The following is a 19,698-nucleotide window of genomic DNA, read 5'->3' as shown; positions in this document are numbered from 1 at the left end:
GACTCCGCTTACTGTGAGAACCCAATATTCGTATGTCTTGTTGTTTATTTCCCATGTACACATCTTGTTGCCTGGCATTTGTCTTCAAATAATACAGCAGTACAATAAGTCGGTCGGTTTTCGTGAGACCGGAAATGGTTTATTATTTTTATTTTTAAAAAAAAAGATTTGTTAAAATTGTTAACAAGATCATTATAAAGTGCGGACCACTTTTTCATTACTCAACAGGCAACCACATTTTAGTCAACGATGAATTAGAATAAATATACAAATTATAAAGTAGTATTAAGTAAATCACTGAACAAACAAATTGAAAAATAAAATTGAAAATTAAAACAACAAACTAACCCAAAACAAATCCCAATACCCCCCCCCCCAAAAAAAAAAAAAAAAAAAAAAAGCAAAGAAAGAAAGAAAAAAAAAAAAAGCACAACACAAAGATTTCTCCATGAGCACGTGAGCTGAATTTGTGTATGCACATTATATAGCAAGTAAATTATACGAATTTACATTATGAATAATTGTAAATCATTTAAACTGAAAACTATAACAAGATTGAATTTAGAGGATGCAGAACTGGTTACTGTTTTGATGGATATGTGATAGATTTCTCTTTTTACCTCCTAGTTTTATTCAGGATATTTTAGAGTGCTACCGTTTACGCAAAGAATCTGCTAATTACAATTTGGATATACTCGCGTTAGTTATATAAATATTAGGTATGGGATAAATGTGTAAATCTGTAAAAAATTTAAAGCAAAATAGATATATTATGTGACATGCAATTATGTTAATGCACTTTTAACGTCACAACAACTAGGTCCGGCATCGGTAGTGTGGTGGTTAAGCAATCGGATAGGTACTGGGTTCGCATATCACCCAGAACGGGTTTTAATGGCTCGATCGGAGGGGGAGGTGTAAGACCATGTGCACTATATTGACTCTCTCTCTCTCTCAATCTCTCTCACTCTCTCTCACTCTCACTCAATATTAGCTCAAAATTAAATTTTTCTCGTTCCAGCCAGTACACCACGACTCGTATATCAAATACCATGGTATGTGCTATCCTGTCTGTGGGATGGTGCATATAAAAGATCCATTGATACTATGGAAAAATGTAACGGGTTTCCTGTCTAAGACTATGTCAAAATTACCAAATGTTTGACATTCAATAGCCGATAATTAATAAATCAATGTGCTTTAGTGGTGTCGTTAAACAAAACAAACAAAAATAAATATAGAATGAATAAAAAAAAATAGCAAGGACTTAAAGGGACTAATCCGAGTTTATAGCTGTTCTAACATATTTTCAACTAACAAAGCCTTTTAAAACTAATACAATTAGAATACACATTCACTTTTCGTACTTAAATAAGAATATTTGCATTCTTGTAGTAGGTCAATATTGATTTAAAAAAACAAAAAAACAAGAATCATAAACTGCGAGGGGGAGGGGGAGCACTCTTTTATTGATATAATGATTCATATTTCAATCTTTTAACATATTGTAATACTGTATTACCTATATATACATTCATTTTACTTGTGAATAGACATACCATTATCTATTTGACTATAAATCAGTGTGTTCTAGTGGTGTCGTTAAACAAGTCAAGATATGCCCTTTAAAGAAGAAAACAAGGTTTGCTCTATGCTAACAGAACCTTCTTTTCAAACTCCCTTTGTACCGACGTACAGTTATTCGCTAAGCTGTTGTATACATGAACCAAGGTCACTGAGAAACTCTCGAGATAACAGTCAGGCAGTCACAGCAGGTAAAAACACAATCGAATCAGGTACTACACAATGGCGGAGGAAGGTAGAAAAGTGGTAATTGGAATGGATGGAAGTAAGAACTCGAGCTTCGCGTTTGACTGTAAGTTTATTAATTTTGTATACAATACTGCAAAAAATAACCACTCGATTGGGTCGATCATCGGTGGATAGCGGTCATGTCAAAGGTCATATAATCTGCAGCCTACAACTGTACATTTCATGTTTTGCTAAAATACAAATAAATTCACCTCGGGCTAGGGATCTATTTTGTTCTTATTTTACATGAAGGCGATGAGGGGAGGTGGGTGTGTGACAGTCTACAAAACCAGGGCCGTACCAAGCCAAAAATTAGGGGGCGGGTCAGTTAAAAAGAGAATCAGGGCACAGAGTTACAATATAGGGTTTAATCAAGCTAGACTTTAAAAAAGGCACGATTACGCTTTCGTATTTTTTCGTAGAACTCCCTCCGATCCCCTTGAGTTGCGACCCTGGAAATGAATGACTCAGACTCCCATCCACCTGTATAGACCACCAGTACACTATCGGCAGTAGCCCACAACGTCACGTAGTCTTACTTCGTTGATTTCCATAGTAAGCATCCCTGCAGTTTTCCTTATAATCAACTTCAGGAATTACCCGGTTATTGGATTGGACATTTAGTAGGGGTAGACAACCACCTAAAAACCATAAGGAATCACGATTAAAGGACACTTGAGCTATATCTCAGGTCATAGGATTTTACGTGCACATTCAGAGAAAGCTGTTGTAGCGCACGCCTGTCATGGGCGCAGGTGTCGACTTGTGTCAGCTCCTTCATCCAGGACACAGTTGGAGCGGCACAGGCCAAACGTTTATCCTTACACATGTATGTACATAGCATGACCATAGTTGGGATTTTTATATTTAATTTTTATTTTTATTTTTTTATTTTTTGGGGGGGAGGGGGCAACAGTAGTTAATAGTCTAAAACTCCTTAATCGATTAAGAAGTTTCTATAATGCTTTCCAGAATTTTTTTCTGCCTCCCCCCCCCCCCCCGCTAGTTACGGCCTTGCAAAGAATTGGACAAAAACCGTACATATTCGTCCTCGATATTCGTGTGTGGTGGGGGGGGGGGGGGCACAGGCTCCCCCGGTTCCTCAGGGTCTGTGCACGCAGGCTATGGAATGTATTTGCACTGATTTTGTGTTTGCAGGTCATAATTTATTTTATAAGAAATAATGGTGTGACTGTCGGTGAATCTTGTAAGTTAGGTCCCTCGTGTTAACATTGTAAGGCAGGGCTGTACGTACCTATAACAGAGTTTAGCAGCAGTTGCTTCCTTATAAAACAAGAAAAATAATATGGTAAACGCAATTCTTAGTGCTCTTCTTTAGAGAAGCATGCACATTGTATGTTTATTACCGTACCATGATCCCTTTTATTTTACCACCCCCACCCCTTCAATTATTTTAAGTTAGGTACGGCTATATAGGGTGGCGTTTATATAATGTAAAATCAAGTAATCAAGTGCAAAATAATGAAGATGTTCGGGCAAAACGATGAAGATAATTTCGGGCACAATGAGCTGGCATAAAAACCTTTCACCGTGTTTAATTTATTTCCATTATTGTACTAAAATATTAACTGGTATCCATTAAAAGATGAGTAGTGCTTGGTTTGGAACCCTATGTGTTTGGTAGCAATGTAAATATGAATAATCGTCGTTGTCCCTATTCGGGCATCTTCGTTTAATTCGAGCAAAAATTAGCCTACCCTCACAAATATTGGAGACTGTATATGCATGTTTCGGAGTATTTTAATGATGTAGTTATGTTAATATTTTCTTGTTGCAGGGTATTTGAAAAACATCCACCGACCCAAGGATCACGTGATACTGGTCCACAGTCCAGAGTACCACAGCCTCGGACAGTCGAGTAAGTGGCGTTTTACCATCTTACAAAACTCGCTGGATATGTTTGCAGTTATTAGTGGGATAACCTATATTATTATATAACATTTAGTGAAATATCTTAAAATATCAATGAAATAAAAGTGTTATCAGTCATTAAGTGACGATAACACATTTTAGAGTGACAATTTCACTAATTCACTCTAAAATGTTTTCTCTTCACTGTAAGAAAGTCGGAACTATTTTGCTGCTGGCATTTTAAAAATAAAATTAAATTGCCAAAAGTTATATGATAAATAGAAAATTTCATGTTTTTTTGGTCAAATATGATTTACATCTCATTCACGAGATGAGATATAAATCATATTTGACAACAATTTTTTTTTTTTAAATGTCCTCTATTTATTAAGTAGTATATGCTATACAACGTCGTGATTTGTTGGATTAAAACGGCAATTGAGTGGAATATAATTTTAGCATTAAACCATTTTGAAGAGATCGCTAATCTAAGTAATCAAAGTAACATCAAATTTGATTAATTTTCCATTAGACTTTATCCACTGTTTGGTATATAAAAAAGATGTATTGGAAAATAACACGTTTATTTGTTTGTTTGTTTGTTTGTCTTTTGGTTTGTTTATTAGTATGACTGTGACTATTTATCTAATATATATTTGTCTGTGTTTTCAGGTTTAGTATGACTCTGACTATGTATCTAACATATATTTGTCTGTGTTTTCAGGTTCAGTATGACTGTGACTATGTATCTAATATCTATTTGTCTATGTTTCCAGGTTTTGCTATAGCCAACCTTGGTCACGTGGCCGAGCAAGTGGAAGAGGAGCAGAAGAAAGCGCAGGAGTTCAACGATAACCTTGTTTCAAAACTTAAGGAGGCGGGGGTACGTAACTATGCATCTTATGAAACCATCAACTAGTACACCATCACTTCCATACAGTTGTCACCCATAACATAATACTGATAGATGAACAGTGCTGCTCCTTGTCCAACGTTAAAAGAAAGAAAGAAATGTTTTATTTAACGACGCACTCAACACATTTTATTTACGGTTATATGGCGTCAGACATATGGTTAAGGACCACACAGATTTTGAGAGGAAACCCGCTGTCGCCACTATATGGGCTACTCTTCCGATTAGCAGCAAGGGATCTTTTATTTGCGCTTTCCACAGGCAGGATAGCACAAACCATGGCCTTTGTTGAACCAGTTATGGATCACTGGTTGGTGCAAGTGGTTTACACCTACCCATTGAGCCTTGCGGAGCACTCACTCAGGGTTTGGAGACTGTATCTGGATTAAAAATCCCATGCCTCGACTGGGATCCGAACCCAGTACCTACCAGCCTGTAGACCGATGGCCTACCACGACGCCACCGAGGCCGGTTTGTCCAACATTAAAGTTTGTTTTGTTTAACGACACTACTAGAGCACATTGAGTAATTAATCATCGGCTATTGGATGTCAAACATTTGGTCATTCTGACACTTCGTTATCAGAGGAAATCCATTAGTAGCAAGGGATCTCAGTGGCGGATCCAGAAAATCCATTTAGGGGGGCCCCAGTGACATGAGGTGGAATGCCAAGGGAACTTTGGGGGAGGTTTGGAGGGGGATCGTAAAAAATGAAAATTAATATATAATAAAATTATAACTATCGCAAAATTTAGGGGGGGGGGGCGGGCCCCTGGGGCCCCCTAGATCCGCCTCTGGATATTGTATATGCATCTTTCCAGACAGGAAAACACATACCATGGCCTTTGACCAGTACATACCATGGCCTTTGACCAGTCGTAGTGCACTGGATGGAGCGAGAAAACCAATCAAATGGTTCGATCCTGCGACGCACGCATCTCAGGCGAGCACGTAACCGACTGAGCTAAATCCCGTCCCTGCTGCTAAATCCATTATCCTACGTCCAGCATGTTTCCACTTGGTCAACTGTCCACAAGATTTCTGGCAGCCCACCACAACACTATTCAACCATAATACTGCTGAAAACAAAAATATATAACTAGTTGGCAACTTGCTATTTCATGAATGCATTTAGGCCATTATAAAATAAGGCCTAGATTGTCAAACCCCCAGCTCCGAGGATAAAATCCAGTGACCATTTTTTTCAATTCGTCAAATATATTTTTAACCGATGTGCGGTCTTTTCAGTGTTCTGAAAATAAAATTTAAAGTATCACACACACACACACACACACACACACACACACACACACACATCACTTTGAAAAAAAGGAATAAAAAATATTTTATTTAATTTATAACACCTTATTTTTTCAAATTCTATTTTGGGTATTTTAATTTTTCAGATTGGTGGTGAGGTGAAAACTGTTGGCGGGTTTCCAGGCGAGGCGCTGGTAAAGACAGCAGAGAACGAAGAGGCCAGTTTAATCGTGACGGGGACACGTGGCCTGGGCACTATTCGTCGAACGCTTCTCGGGAGTGTCAGCGACTTCGTGATGCGACATTCGCATATACCTGTCACCGTGTGCAGGGAAAAGCCGGAATGACATGAGCTGTCTTCACAGTACACGACTCGTGCATTTACTTTGTCAATAAACAGAATTGGTTGTATCATGTTGAAACTGTCACTAACTTGCTAGAAAATCTAGTGGTGTGTCAGTACTTTTCACCCGATCACTGCTCACGTTTACTTGTTAAGGACTGTTATTGTAACCTCAGAACGTGTGCTCCATTTTTGTTTTCTTAATTTTTTCTTTTTTTTCTTCTTCTATTATCAGGAACTGATGCAGTATTTTGTGATGAAATAGGAAAACGTACAGACTGCAATATTGGCACTAAACAAGAGGAGGGACAATAGGCGTAGTGTTTGGGTGTTGCTTTAAATCAACCTGCCCTTTATTGTGATGATAGTATACTGGGCAGGACTAGAAAGCCTTTTGATAAAAACAGGAAGTTAACTCCTTCAAAATTCGAAGACAAAAAACAAACACAACTATATGTCTCTCCACATATGTTTAACGTGAATAAATATTCTGTGCTCTTTTGTACTAATAAATTATTGTTCTTTATTGTGTGTTTATTTTAATATTTTTTTGTCTTTTGTCAAGTGTTGAACAAAAAAACATGATTTGTTTTTATGGGGCGACAGCCGCCCCTCTCCCTCCCATAGTGCTGGAGTAAATCTTCAAGTAAAAAAAGTTGATACGTTGTGGCAAAGTGAGCTGGCCTGAAAACCTTTCATTATGTCTCTCCATAATTCTATTCATATTAGTTGTAATCCATGCAAAAATGCGCAATGTTTCGTACCCTACAAAACTATAGTAGTAACGATGTTATCCATATTCGGGTGTTTTCGTTTAATTCGGGCGAAAATCGGCCTCACGCAGTGTGGATGGCTCATTGCTAAATCTCTCGCTTGATGTACATCATGGATTCGACTCCCCTAATGGGACTCGATACCGCACCTATCCTATTTTCTTGATAGCCGTGTATTCATAGGAAGACTTAAAAAGTTTGTTTTGTTTAAAGGAATGCTCGCGCAAGCTTTTGGACTCGTATACATATTCAACAAAATATATAATGCACATTATTGCATAATATCAACAAGTATATTATTATATTTAATTAATAAAACGGTTAAATGTGACAGCTATTATATATAACGGGTGCAGCCATTTTGTTCCATCCTAGTGAATACGCCCTCTGGAGAGCCGGTAGTTATGTCATACTTAACGCTTCAGGTCAGGAATTAATCTCAGAACTGAAGAAACAAATGTACCTGATTTTCGCGGGATGATGAAACAGACATGCATCACAATATTCTGTAATAATATACATCCCAGTAAGCCAGCAATAAGTATATATTAGGTAACCAGACAAGGCAATTAATTTCCGCCATCTCGACACAAAAATACGTATATATTTTTTCAATAGTTCCGACTCGAGGGATCTTTTTTTATGCACCATGCCAGTCAGGATCACGCACATACCACGGTCTTTGATATATCAGTCGTGGTGCACTGGCTGGAATGAGAAATAACCCTATGGGCTCACTATGAGGAAGACTTTGATTATTTGCAGACTTAACGAGAATACGTGTATTTTTAACCATACTACACATTGTTGTGATACATGGGCGGATCCAGGAAATATTTTTAGGGGGGGGGGGGGACCAGAAAAGAAGGGCACATTGACTCGTCAAAAGGGCACCTTACTACAAGTTTTGATATTTACAATTAATATGAATTCCTACAGTTCTACGTCATAATATACTAGCAATAATGAAGTAAATTGGCGTCACTCGCGTTAGAACCTCAATGGGGCCCCATTGAGACTCAATAACACAGACACATATCTGCAAGCTTGCGCATGTACACGAAAATCTTGATTTCATTTATCTACAATATAATTATTGTTTACTTAAAAAAAAAAAAATTCTACAAACTAAAAGGGCACTTGGACATTTTGAGGGCACTTGAACAATTTTTTTTTGGGGGGGGGGGGGACGCGTCCCCCTGGTCCTCCCCCTTGGATCCGCCCATGTGATAAAACTGTGTAATCTTAAAGGAAGGCTTTTGGACTGGGTATGCATATTCAACGATATATAATGCACATTATTGCTTAATATCAACAAGTATATTATTATATTTAATTAATAAAACGGTTAAATGTGACGGCTATTATATATAATGGGCGCAGCCATTTTGTTCCATTCCAGTAAATACGCCCTCTGGCGAGATGGTGGTTACGTAATATTTAACGCGTAACGTCAGGAATGAGTCTTAGAACTAGAGAAACAAATCTACCTTTTTTTGCGGGATAATAAAATAGGCATGCATTGCAATATTCTGTAATAATATACATCCCAGTAAGCCAGCAATAAGTATATATTATTTTTCAATACAAAATAAACCACCATAGTCAAAGTGGCTACACAACAAGTCGAAATAATTATACCATGTTTTGTCCATGCATTAACCTATGTACTGAAATGATACACGGAGTGTTTTCTTAGTTGATCTATTTTGTTAGTTGCCTCTACCTGTGATTCCTGATCGGCAGGTGTGTATTTGATTGGTAACCAGACGATCCAATTAATTGACGCTGTCTAGACACAATAATACATACCGGTATTATGTCATATTACCTGTCGCTCCTATCTAAAATCACAGAACTGACCAATTACGTAGTCCCAAAGAAAAGAAAATTATCACTTGGGTATCGTTGGTTGTCGTTTTTGCATACGTAGCATACCAATAGGCCTAATAGTGTACATTTTTCCTTTGGATTATTTAACCAAAAAAAAATACTATAACCCCATTTCGTTCCGTTAATGCAACTTGAAATATATTTAATTAAATAGTGTATTATATTATCACGTCATTTATGCTGTTTTACAAGTCAGGTTGATCAAACAGAAGGGTTATAGCGAAAACGGAACCGGGCCAAAACGGCCCCAGGCGAAAACGGAACCAAATTGGACAAAACGGAACCCCTGTTGGCTAAAACGGCACCAAAATCTGTGGACAAAACGGAACCTGCGTTGGCGGGTGGGTGGTGGTGGTGCTATGGAATTTTGAATGGAGCCGTTAATGCCAAAGAGAAAGGGTGCGCAGTTTTGATTGAGGAAATTTGGCGCAATTTTGATCGGTCGGTCGAAAGGTAATTGGCCGAGCTAGTATAGGTTTTGATATTAGTGAATCGAGAGTAGCTCGTTAGTTACAGACCTGCAGAGATGACCTATTTATTAAGCTGACACAGTACTAGACTGGCTTCGGTCAAATTGGTGTGTAAAGTGCAGGGTTTTTTTTCTTTTTCTTAAAACGTGCACAAATAATCTCCATTATAGATGTAAATATTTTTTATAAATAAATAAATAGGCGAACAAAATAAATAAAAGTAACAACTATTCAGCTTGTTGGGTTGAAGTTATCCACTTTCAATATTTTCGCTAGTTCTTTTGCCGTTTCAGATAACGGCATATCTTTCAGTCAGGCATTAGCAAACCACTCAGAAAGGGCCCCCTCAACATTCGCTACTTTTCCTGTTCTCTGCCGTTTCTATTTGGATTAGCATTGCTGTGATACTGGTTAAGAATTTCCTCTCTGTTGGTGGATACTTGAGAAACTTGTGATTGGGTGCATTTGATTATCAAAACATCTATTGACTGTTATTCCAAGTAGGGCCTCGATTAGTGACGTCAAGCATCATCTTAGCACGTGCTCAAGCTAAAAATAACAGTTGTACTGAAGGCACTAATTTTCTCTATTACCTTTTTAAACACCACAACAACTAACAGATCTCATGAAGGAAGTCAGACGTAATAAAGTAAAATGATGTTTATTTATTTACAAAACAAGCAATCGATTGTTGTGTACTTAACCAAGCAAGCCCGGCAAGGCTGTGCAGTGAACACCGTGAGCTTTGATGTTTTGTCTGCGAAACTCCGGCTAGACGGAATCGGTGATGGGGATTAACAATTAGCAATACAGGTGTAATTCTAGTAACTTAAATGCTTGACAATCAACAGTCTACAGTAATAACAACTCAAAAGATTTGGTAAGTGTTAATTCCTATCGTAGCACAATCCACGGTTTCACATGTTGAATAATACGATTTTGACCGGCTTTATTCGGCAACAAACCTAAGTCATGATTTTTCGTTTTTCTCTCTCTCTCTCTATTATCTGTGGTTCCGTTTTAGCCAATACAGTGAGGTGCCGTTATAGCCACAATCGGTTCCGTTTTCGCCAACAAAAATGGTTCCGTTTTGGTAGTGGTTCCGTTTTAGCCTAATCCCAAACAGAAGCGCCTGTGTCGTAAATTACTACTTTTGTTTACACTGTGTATACAGGGGTTGACCAGGAGCTGACGTCACTTCGCCCCAAGCTAGAGTACCAGACGAATCCAGGATAAAACCCCACTGGAAAAAAACCCACCCAGACATAACCCCACTGGAAAAAAACCCACTCGGACATAACCCCATCAATAAATGAGAAAAATGGACAAAACCCCACTGTGACCATTTTATACATAAAACTGAAAAATATGAAATAAAGTTGAAATTTCTGTTTTGGAAGAATAAAATTATAAATAAAATTCACAAAATAGATTATGATAAAGAATAAAGTTTACATTTGTATTTTGATCAGTCAAGTGTTGCACCGATTGCATTGATCTCCATGACAAAGGATTATCAAGAACTGAGATCAAGGAAGAATTAGGGCTTCGTTGATTATTCACATCAGATTCCTGAGAACTGTAAATACAACTATGGAACTGTTATCAAGAAACAACAAGGGTGGTCTCAAGCTAATTCACGAAGGCTACTTGTATACTAAGAGGTATGCCAGGAAGAATATTCGATGGGAGTGTTCCAGCAGAGCTGCATTTACTTGTAAAGGCGGTGTGACTTCAGACCTGGAGGTAATTATGTTATCATAACTAACTTGTATGTATGTAGGTAGATAGATATTAATTTGACCACCTTTTCCCCAATACATGTTATATTTATGGTATGCACATGTATATGCTGTTTCTTTAAATTTAATATGCAACATTATTATTATTATTATTATTTTAGCATTGAAATGTATTCAAAATTAGTTACGGGCCGAGATTACCCAAGTCCAGGTAGATTTAAATTAAAGCCTGAATATTTGACTTTGTATCTTTCCAGATAAAGACCATCGTTAGTTTCACACAACATAGCCATGATCCACAGGATCAGTCTGTAGCAGTGGCAAAGCTGCGTTCAGCCATGAAGGAGCGTGCTGGCACATCACGTGGTACACTTACTCAGCTCCTAGTCGATTCCATCAGTGACACACCTGTAGATGTACGCGCAGAACTCGGTAAACCTGATCACATCAAACGTGCACTGCGTCGAGAACGGGCTAAACATATGCCCAAGAACATATGCTGCACGACTTATGGATGAGCGTGGTGAACGACCTGCAAAACGGGTACGACACCACATAAAGAAGCTGCAGACGAAGCTCCATAACCTCTGCACTGACAGACGGGATGACATCAAGTCCATTTCGGAAGTTCTGAAAGGCATCGGCCACTGTGTGAGGTGGAAGTAGGCTAGATTACACTTGTTTCAATAAAAAATAAATACTGTATATACGATTTTGTTATATATTGAGATATATGAGTGGGGTTATGTCCGAGTGGGTTTTTTTCTGTGTGGGGTTATGTCCGAGTGGGGTTTTTTCCGGGTGGGGTTTTGTCCGTTTACCGTACCAGACACCTCTAAAAGAAAAGAAAAATACGCGTTTTCATTTGATAAAGTGTCAGTATGTGTTGGTGGTCCGTGTATGCATTTTTCCAACACATAAGGCTCGTGTTTTAGTTTACTCTCCCTTTAACGAATTTGCGAAGTATTAAGAAAACCGAATTTGCACATTTCTTTCATATTAAAAAAAGGAGTATACAAAACTTACGGTTCCCTTGAAAACTCCAAAACAAAGCTGAATTACCTATTTTAAGTACTGTAAAAGCATATATATAATTGGCATAATATATATAATTGGCATAAGTTTTTTTTTTGTATTTTCTTTCTTGAATTGCTAAAAAAAAATAATGACTTTTGAAATAAAAGTAACGACATGTAAACATTTCTAACTACTTTAATTATTATTTATTTCATTTTTGTTTTTCAAACTCTAAATATTTTTCTAGTACAGAAAAAATACAGAAGACTTCCTGTACTTTTCCATCAACTTCCGGTTTTAAGACTGTCATGGCTGGTGTTACAAAACTGGTAAGGTCAAAATGAATAAAGTTATGTGTAAACTACTTCTTGCATTGCAAGTTGCAACATTGGTTCTGAATTTAGAGACGTAGGAAATTAAATACATGCCTATGGTCCGTGGATTAGGGTTATTTACTTTGGAATCAAGGTCATTCCGTTGTAAAAGTTATTTTTATACCCGGCGTCCTACTCGGGCTACTGGCAGTATCTGCCCCTTGTTTAACTTGTTGTCAAGATTAACCTCGAGTGCACATGCATTCGAGGTTAATCTTGAGGAACTAACCTGTCCCATGCTAGTCGGAACAGAGGTAAAAAGACGTAGCCCAGTGGTAAAGCGTTCACTTGATGCGCGGTCGGTCTAGGATCGATCCCCGTCAGTGGTCAGTTTGGGTTATTTCTCGTTCCAGCCAGTGTTCTACAACTAGTGAAACAAAGGCCATGTTATGTGCTATCCTGTCTGTAGGATGGTGCATATAAAATATCCCTTGCTGTTAATCGGAAAGAGTAGCCCTATATATAGCTGGTATTCAAAACTTGTGGCACCATATTTCAACCATTTCTCAACGGAAATAGTGCAACAAATGCAACAAATGGACACCCAAACAAAAAATGTATAACGATAACCTACCATACTCACTAAATCCTGATTGAAGTAGTTGCATCATTATTAACAAAATAAATCTTCCACCAACAACATAAAAACATTCCCTGCCATTTTAAATTTGCGAAGGGAAGCAACTCTGCCCTGCATGTTAAAGAAATTATTGACTCACTACACAGATGTCATCTGCCAGTGAAGATGCCAGTAGAACGTGTTGTCATTGACACTAACAACATACACCATTGCGAACATACATTATATGAGCATTTATTTTCACTCCAAAATTGAGAACATTTCGGTCTTAGTGTTTTGCTATATGACCACATCTGGCTTTAGTACCGGTCCGAACAGGTGGTTCACCAACCGTTTCACTTCGGCTGTCTCTTGCACTATACACCCATGTCCCAAAAGGTCAATACACAATATTACAGCCAGAAGGCTTACCATTAAGCATATATTTTTTTTAAATTCTTCCCCAATTCCTAGAAGTGAATATGTGAACCACAACATATGTCACAATTGGGAACTATAGTGGACCGTGATAAATGAACTCTCGCCCGGAAGTCAACTGTGTAGTGAGACCTAAAGTCAAAATGACTAAAGTTATGTGTAAACTACTTCTTGCATTGCAAGTTGCAACATTGGTTCTGAATTTAGATATGTAGGAAATTAAATACATGTCTATGGTTAATGGATTAGAGTTATTTACTTTGGAATCAAGTCATTCCGTTGTAAAAGCTGTTTTCATCCCCGGCACCCGACCCGTCCCGTGCCTGAGTTGTCTCTCTCACTATCGCAGTCTTAAGCAGCGATTTGTCATTAAAGTTTTGTTTTATTTAACACACTAGAGCACATTGATTTATTAATCATCGTCTATTGAATGTTCAGAGAAAAACCCGATACATTTTCCACAGCAGCAGGTGAATGTTTTTAAATGCCCTTTCTTACAAACAGGACAGCACATACCAGTACCATTGATATACCAGTTTTAATGCACTGGATGGGATGGAAAAACTCAATCAAAGAATTGGTCCACTGAGGTAGTTCGATGCAGGTAAACATTCTACCGATTGGGCTACACAATTACAAAATCTTGAATTAGATCCTACCTTTATTTTTATACGCCCATCTATGATGGGTCGTGTTATGGTATGGCATTGTCCGTTCATACGTACGTACGTCCGTCTGTTAACTTTTTTCTTGTCCGGACCATATCTTGCATATAGATGCATACAGGACCATCAAACCTCACATGTAGGAACAACTTGGGATGGCGGTTTATCGTTTACAGTTATTAAGTCACTGTGACCTACTTTTCATGGTCTACTGCTCATAATAATACCTCACATGTAAGAACTTAGGATGGTGGTGTGTCGCATACTATTACTACTTTTCACGGTCTACTGCACATAACAGTAAACCGACGCCATATAACCAAAATGTGTTGAGTGCGCCGTTAAATAAAACATTTCCTTCCTTCCAGATCATAATTATCTTGCATACAGATGCATACGGGACCATCAAACCACATGTTGGGATGGTGGTTAGTCCAAAACAAACTGTTCATCCCATTACAAAAAATTCACATAATTAGTCTTGAATCATACCCGTAACATTCATTAATATAGATATGATTTTCCATCAAACTCCTGGTGGGCGTATCATGTACCTCACCGGTACTCTTGTTCATTAAGTTATTGGAATAAAATTATACTAAATGTGAAGCAAATTCAAGCAATATCAGTATTAATTAAATGAAATATTTCTTCAAATGTCTGGTTAGTCTCCAAATGGATGGATTATATTGTGTGTGTAGGAAGAGAGGAGGGATACATGGACAGTTGGAATAATGTGCATTTACATCTTATAATTTTGCTTATGTTTTGATTTATTTCAGACTACTAGGCTAACTGGCCTTGCAGTGGCTAAACATCCCCATCAGGTAAAGTATTAGTTCATTAAGATAAACAGTTTACCACAATATTTATTATTGATAATATTTTTCTTGATGAATTTATTAGTAATGTGTATATTTGCCAAATATTGCAAACGTGTCTAAATTTAGTACCTCTCACTGAAACATAAAAAACATTGAATTTAAATAATAAGAGTCCTATTTAAACCTTTTTTTCAGTTCTTTGAAATTGCACCAATATACACAAAAATACATACATGTTGTATATCATATTAATAGCATAGAAGTATTTTTATAATAATATATGAAAGGGCATGTTTCTTAATCTTCTATAACAGTCGATCCTGGCCTCCACAAAAGTATTTTCTTCATTTTAGTTTGGAACACTAGCAGTTTTGTTTTTTATAATTTCCTTTTTTATGCAAAGATTTTTCAACATCTTCACACAATTATATATATTATATATATAATTGTGTGAAGATGTTGAAAAATCTTTGCAAAATACTATTTTATAAATTAATGTATATATGCAAGCACAACATTTCAGTTTTTAGATACATGTATGTTAAAATTTCTTTTATATCACAATTTAAAGACTTGCTTGTCAGGTGTATGATATTATTTGTGTATTAATTAAATAGTGTCTAATTGTGCTATCCTCATTTTAACAGACATTGAAAATTCTATATGAGAAAACATTGCGGACCCTCCAAAAGATGCCGGCCACTGCATCTTACAGGAAGTACACGGAGCAGATCATCAATGAGCGCATGCATCTAGTTAAAACTGTGAGTAGTACACATGTAAAAACATTCGCTACTGCTAGTGCTGCAGTCTTATGAAAATTGTAAGAGTGATAGTTTCGTTTGTGCGTCACTCGCATAAATATAGTTTTGCATAACCCATTTTTCATTCGCGCACAGAATTTATGACACCATTTACATGGTCATGACAGGTTATGTAAATAATGTAATGGGCAAAAAATTTCATTTCTCAGAGGCCTACAGGTGCTGTAAGATCTTTTGCTGCTTATGTGGTAGGAGTAGCCTATGTGGCAGAAGCAGGTTTTTGCTTTTTCTCTCTGGACCAAGCATCGAAATAACTATGTTAGACATCAAATATCCATAGTTTAAAATGTTCTGAGGTGTTGCTAAAAAAAGTATTACTTTCCTTTGTTATTGTTAAGAAGAAAATGTGAATGGCTGGTAAAGCACTAAGGAAGGAAGGAAATGGTTTGTTTAACGACACACTCAGCACATTTTATTTACGGTTATATGGCGTCAGACATATGGTTAAGGACCACACAGATATAGAGAGAGGAAACCTGCTGTCGCCACTTCATGGGCTACTCTTTTCAATTAGCAGCAAGGGATCTTTTATATGCACCATCCCACAGACAAGAGAGTACATACCATAGCCTTTGTTACACCAGTTGTGGAGCACTGGCTGGAACGAGAAAGTAAAGCACTAAGAGTCAATTAGTTTCCTACAAATACATCCGATGGGGACTATACACTTTATCTCTTGTCTGTCCATGCATCCACCGTGATGTTCATCTACCTATCCCACGTATAGTTGTTTTTACTTTTGTTCTCAATGTCTCAAGATATTGAGAACTGAAACTTTGTGTATGACTTCATCATGTAGACTTCACGTACACTGAAGTTATTGCTATATATATGTATTATATGAAGTTTGAAATGAGGTTTTTTTGTTTGCTTTTTGAACAGGAGCCTGAACTGACAAAGCTAGAACACAAAATAAACTCTGGTCAGTTGGAAGAAGTAATTTTGCAGGTGATAAGAACCTTCTAGTTATAGTTCTACCTAATGCATTGTAATTAGTTCTTTAGTGACTGAAAAACACTTAAGATACATGTAATGATGTACAAACAAAATATCTTAAATGTGTTTAGTGACCATAGAAAAACAATGGTACATGGACAGATTTAGGTACCGGTACTGTCCTGTCTATAGGAAAGTATTTATAAATTATATATAATCGACCAAGTGTCGAAATAACCATATGTTACCCACAAATGGCAGAAGTTTAAAATGTGCTACAGTGTCGTAAAACAAGTGTTACTTTTCTTTCATACGTCATTGTTTGCTTGACCCATTTTACTAAGTATGGTAATAAAGTACAAATTACTTTTTTTTAATTTTTTTTTTCATTTCAATTTATTTTTGTGCTTATATCCATTTAAGGTTCAATCATGCTGCCCTGGACACACACCCCAGCTATCTGGGCTGTCTGTCCAGGACAGAGGGTTAGTGGTTAGTGGTTGGTGAGAGAGAAGAGGGTGTAATGGTCTTACACCTACCCATTGAGTTGTTAAAACTCGCTCAGGGTGGGAGCCGGTACAGGGCTACGAACCTTCTACCTAATAGCCTTATGTCCGATGGCTTAACCACGTCACCACCGAGGCAGGCACAAATCAGAATACTTGTTTTACATTATAGACAAAAACATTTTTTTTAAATAAAAATAAATGTAATTAATGTGCTTGTTTTAATAAATGAATGGCAAAATATATAACATACATATTTTATTATTTAATAATACATTTCTGAATGTTCAATATTTAAAGGAAACTTTATAATTAATGATTAAAAACAGCCTCTATAATCTCAGGGCAGTATAGCACTAATTAAAGCAAGATGGTGGTAGATTACAGAGACATGGTGTCACACCATGCTAAAACAAGCTAGAGAAAACACAACAGCTTCTCTTACAAAGCAGTGTTCTTGACCTCCATAATCAGGTTGGCACCCCATCATGCTGTAGCACCCCATCATATTTTAGCACCGTCCACGTGATTTTCAAAAGCATGGCTGCCATGTGGAATAGGATTCTGCAATACTTGCAAAATCTGGTATTTTCCTTCTAATGTCAACGTTTCTCATATTACACCCATTTTGTGTCCATGAACTTGGAAGTCATATCTATCAGTATACCATTTACAAAATGTCCCTAACATGGGGTTGGCTGGATTGCTTACATTCGCTCATGTTTAACCGTTGCACCAACTTGGTTTTAGAAAGTTGGAGAAGACTTACAAAAGTAGCAGCACATAAAGTATATTAATATAATTACTTTGTCAAAGACAGTCAGATGAACTATGTATTTTTATTTATAGGCTGAAAGAGAGCTGATGCTGTCCAGGAAGATGTTGGCATGGAAACCATGGGAGCCATTAAAATCGGAAGCACCGGCGGACCAGTGGAAGTGGCCTCTGTCCTAGAGCGGTGTTGTGACGAACAATGTAGATAAATAAGAGATTTGTGTTGACTCACTACATCGCAGTGTTGCAGATGCTGATCACATGTCTTAATGTGTTTGATTTCTCTTGTGTGGAATGTATGAAGAAAACACTTTAAAACTTTTCTGTAACAGATAATATATTGATGTTGGATGCTAATTGCACATGTCTATTGTTAATCAGTGATCTTTAATAGGTGGTGAGCTTTTGGTGGCTACTGCTACTGCAACCTACTTTTGATGCTAGCAGTTCTATACATCATTGTGTCCAGTTAATGTTGCCACCTACTTTTCTTAGACTTGTAATTTATATTGCAAAGATAATGAACACTGGGTTATTGTAGCACATCTGCAGTTGTTTGTGAAATTCAATCTTAACACACTTAATATTTATTAAATCTTTAAAATATTTTCTTCAGTGCTGTCGGTACGTGCTCATGGTTTTAATGTATGCATTCAGCAGTCACAAGATTGTAGTTGAATGTGTTTGTATAAAATAAAATACATGTAGATTTCACAAAACCTGTTGTTATGAAGTCTTAGATATCTAGTGCCCACACAACACAGTTAACTACAGGCCTCGAATTTGGCAAATTATAGGGCAAGGGCATTTAACTGAGACTGATCTTGTTTGGCACTGATGCAATTTCCCGCATGGCCACCATTAAATTCATGCTCCATAACGTAACCACGAAAAAATATACTGTGTATATTGGTTTCGAATCACTTACAGAAATTATTACAGAAATGATGATGGCAAATGTGTTTATTTTAAATATCAGTTTGTTATTCTAGATCAGAAACGTACTTTGTCACAGCAACAACAGACATGAAGACTGAGGCAATACCTTTTTTCAACAGTGTATAGACTTATGGTACTTGTACAGTTATGATTAGTTTGACTTTAACCTGTGCTGGACTCAAACTGAATGGTGGCACAGTAATTGCAGTACTTTTATTTAACGACACATTTGACACATTTTATTTACGGTTATATGGTGTCTGACATATTGTTAATGACCACACAGATATTCAGAGAGAAAACCTACTGTCGCCACTTCATGGGCTACTTTTTTCGATTAGCAGCAGGGGATATTTTATATGCACCATCCCACAGACAGGATAGTTGTGGAGCACTGGCTGGAATGAGGTGATATAATAGAAGATATGGTACCAATCAAATTGTTCGCAGGTGTTTGGGCCTTCTCAACACGCTACTGAACATTTCTCACTGAAGTTTCGCCCTAAAACAATTTCGAACCCTGTGCTGTTTTGCCCTTAGTCCTATTTACCCAGGTTGGTTTGCCCTAAATGTCTTTCGTACTGAGTTGTTTCGCCCCTATCCCACCAAAACAAAACAAATTATAGTTTTGAAGTCTTTTTTTTTTTTTTTCTGTTTATTTATTATTAATTACCAAATATTAGGTAATTTTTCTTGGCAAAATCAACATACTCGGCCTTTGAACCTCTCCCGGTTAAAGCTGGTCGAAATTGCCGTACATACAT

At 37.1% G+C, this 19,698-nt stretch overlaps 3 protein-coding genes across 4 annotated transcripts; all 3 read left to right on the top strand.

The window, feature by feature from the left end:
• The first annotated feature begins 1,719 nt into the window (after positions 1-1,719).
• On the top strand, positions 1,720-6,726 carry LOC121369512 (universal stress protein YxiE-like). The gene is made up of 4 exons (XM_041494620.1): positions 1,720-1,876; positions 3,611-3,691; positions 4,461-4,567; positions 6,004-6,726. Exons 1-4 carry the CDS (start codon positions 1,807-1,809, stop codon positions 6,202-6,204), a joined length of 459 nt encoding a protein of 152 aa, XP_041350554.1. The 5' UTR covers positions 1,720-1,806; the 3' UTR covers positions 6,205-6,726.
• Positions 6,727-10,929: 4,203 nt separating this feature from the next.
• On the top strand, positions 10,930-11,596 carry LOC121368534. The gene is made up of 2 exons (XM_041493270.1): positions 10,930-11,082; positions 11,336-11,596. Exons 1-2 carry the CDS (start codon positions 10,930-10,932, stop codon positions 11,594-11,596), a joined length of 414 nt encoding a protein of 137 aa, XP_041349204.1.
• A 752-nt stretch (positions 11,597-12,348) lies between these two features.
• LOC121369511 (NADH dehydrogenase [ubiquinone] 1 alpha subcomplex subunit 5-like) lies at positions 12,349-18,709 on the top strand. Of its 2 annotated transcripts, none has more exons than XM_041494618.1 (5): positions 12,349-12,424; positions 14,914-14,958; positions 15,603-15,719; positions 16,662-16,727; positions 18,071-18,709. In XM_041494618.1, exons 1-5 carry the CDS (start codon positions 12,404-12,406, stop codon positions 18,173-18,175), a joined length of 354 nt encoding a protein of 117 aa, XP_041350552.1. In that variant the 5' UTR covers positions 12,349-12,403; the 3' UTR covers positions 18,176-18,709. The 2 variants fall into 2 exon arrangements, with proteins under 2 accessions (XP_041350552.1, XP_041350553.1); XM_041494619.1 differs by lacking the exon at positions 12,349-12,424 and adding an exon at positions 14,050-14,070.
• Positions 18,710-19,698: the final 989 nt, after the last annotated feature.

This window comes from Gigantopelta aegis, chromosome 3, assembly GCF_016097555.1.
Source record: "Gigantopelta aegis isolate Gae_Host chromosome 3, Gae_host_genome, whole genome shotgun sequence".
NCBI classification, from domain to species: domain Eukaryota; kingdom Metazoa; phylum Mollusca; class Gastropoda; order Neomphalida; family Peltospiridae; genus Gigantopelta; species Gigantopelta aegis.
This window is presented reverse-complemented; position numbering and strand designations above follow the sequence as displayed.

Coding starts and splice junctions, on each gene's coding strand:
- LOC121368534 (XM_041493270.1), top strand. CDS start 10,930: ATGGAACTGTTATCAAGAAACAACAAGGGTGGTCTCAAGCTAATTCAC. Junction 11,083..11,335: donor GTGTGACTTCAGACCTGGAG/GTAATTATGTTA, acceptor GTATCTTTCCAG/ATAAAGACCATCGTTAGTTT.
- LOC121369511 (XM_041494618.1), top strand. CDS start 12,404: ATGGCTGGTGTTACAAAACTG. Junction 12,425..14,913: donor TGGCTGGTGTTACAAAACTG/GTAAGGTCAAAA, acceptor GATTTATTTCAG/ACTACTAGGCTAACTGGCCT. Junction 15,720..16,661: donor GCATGCATCTAGTTAAAACT/GTGAGTAGTACA, acceptor CTTTTTGAACAG/GAGCCTGAACTGACAAAGCT.
- LOC121369512 (XM_041494620.1), top strand. CDS start 1,807: ATGGCGGAGGAAGGTAGAAAAGTGGTAATTGGAATGGATGGAAGTAAG. Junction 3,692..4,460: donor CCACAGCCTCGGACAGTCGA/GTAAGTGGCGTT, acceptor CTATGTTTCCAG/GTTTTGCTATAGCCAACCTT. Junction 4,568..6,003: donor CAAAACTTAAGGAGGCGGGG/GTACGTAACTAT, acceptor TTAATTTTTCAG/ATTGGTGGTGAGGTGAAAAC.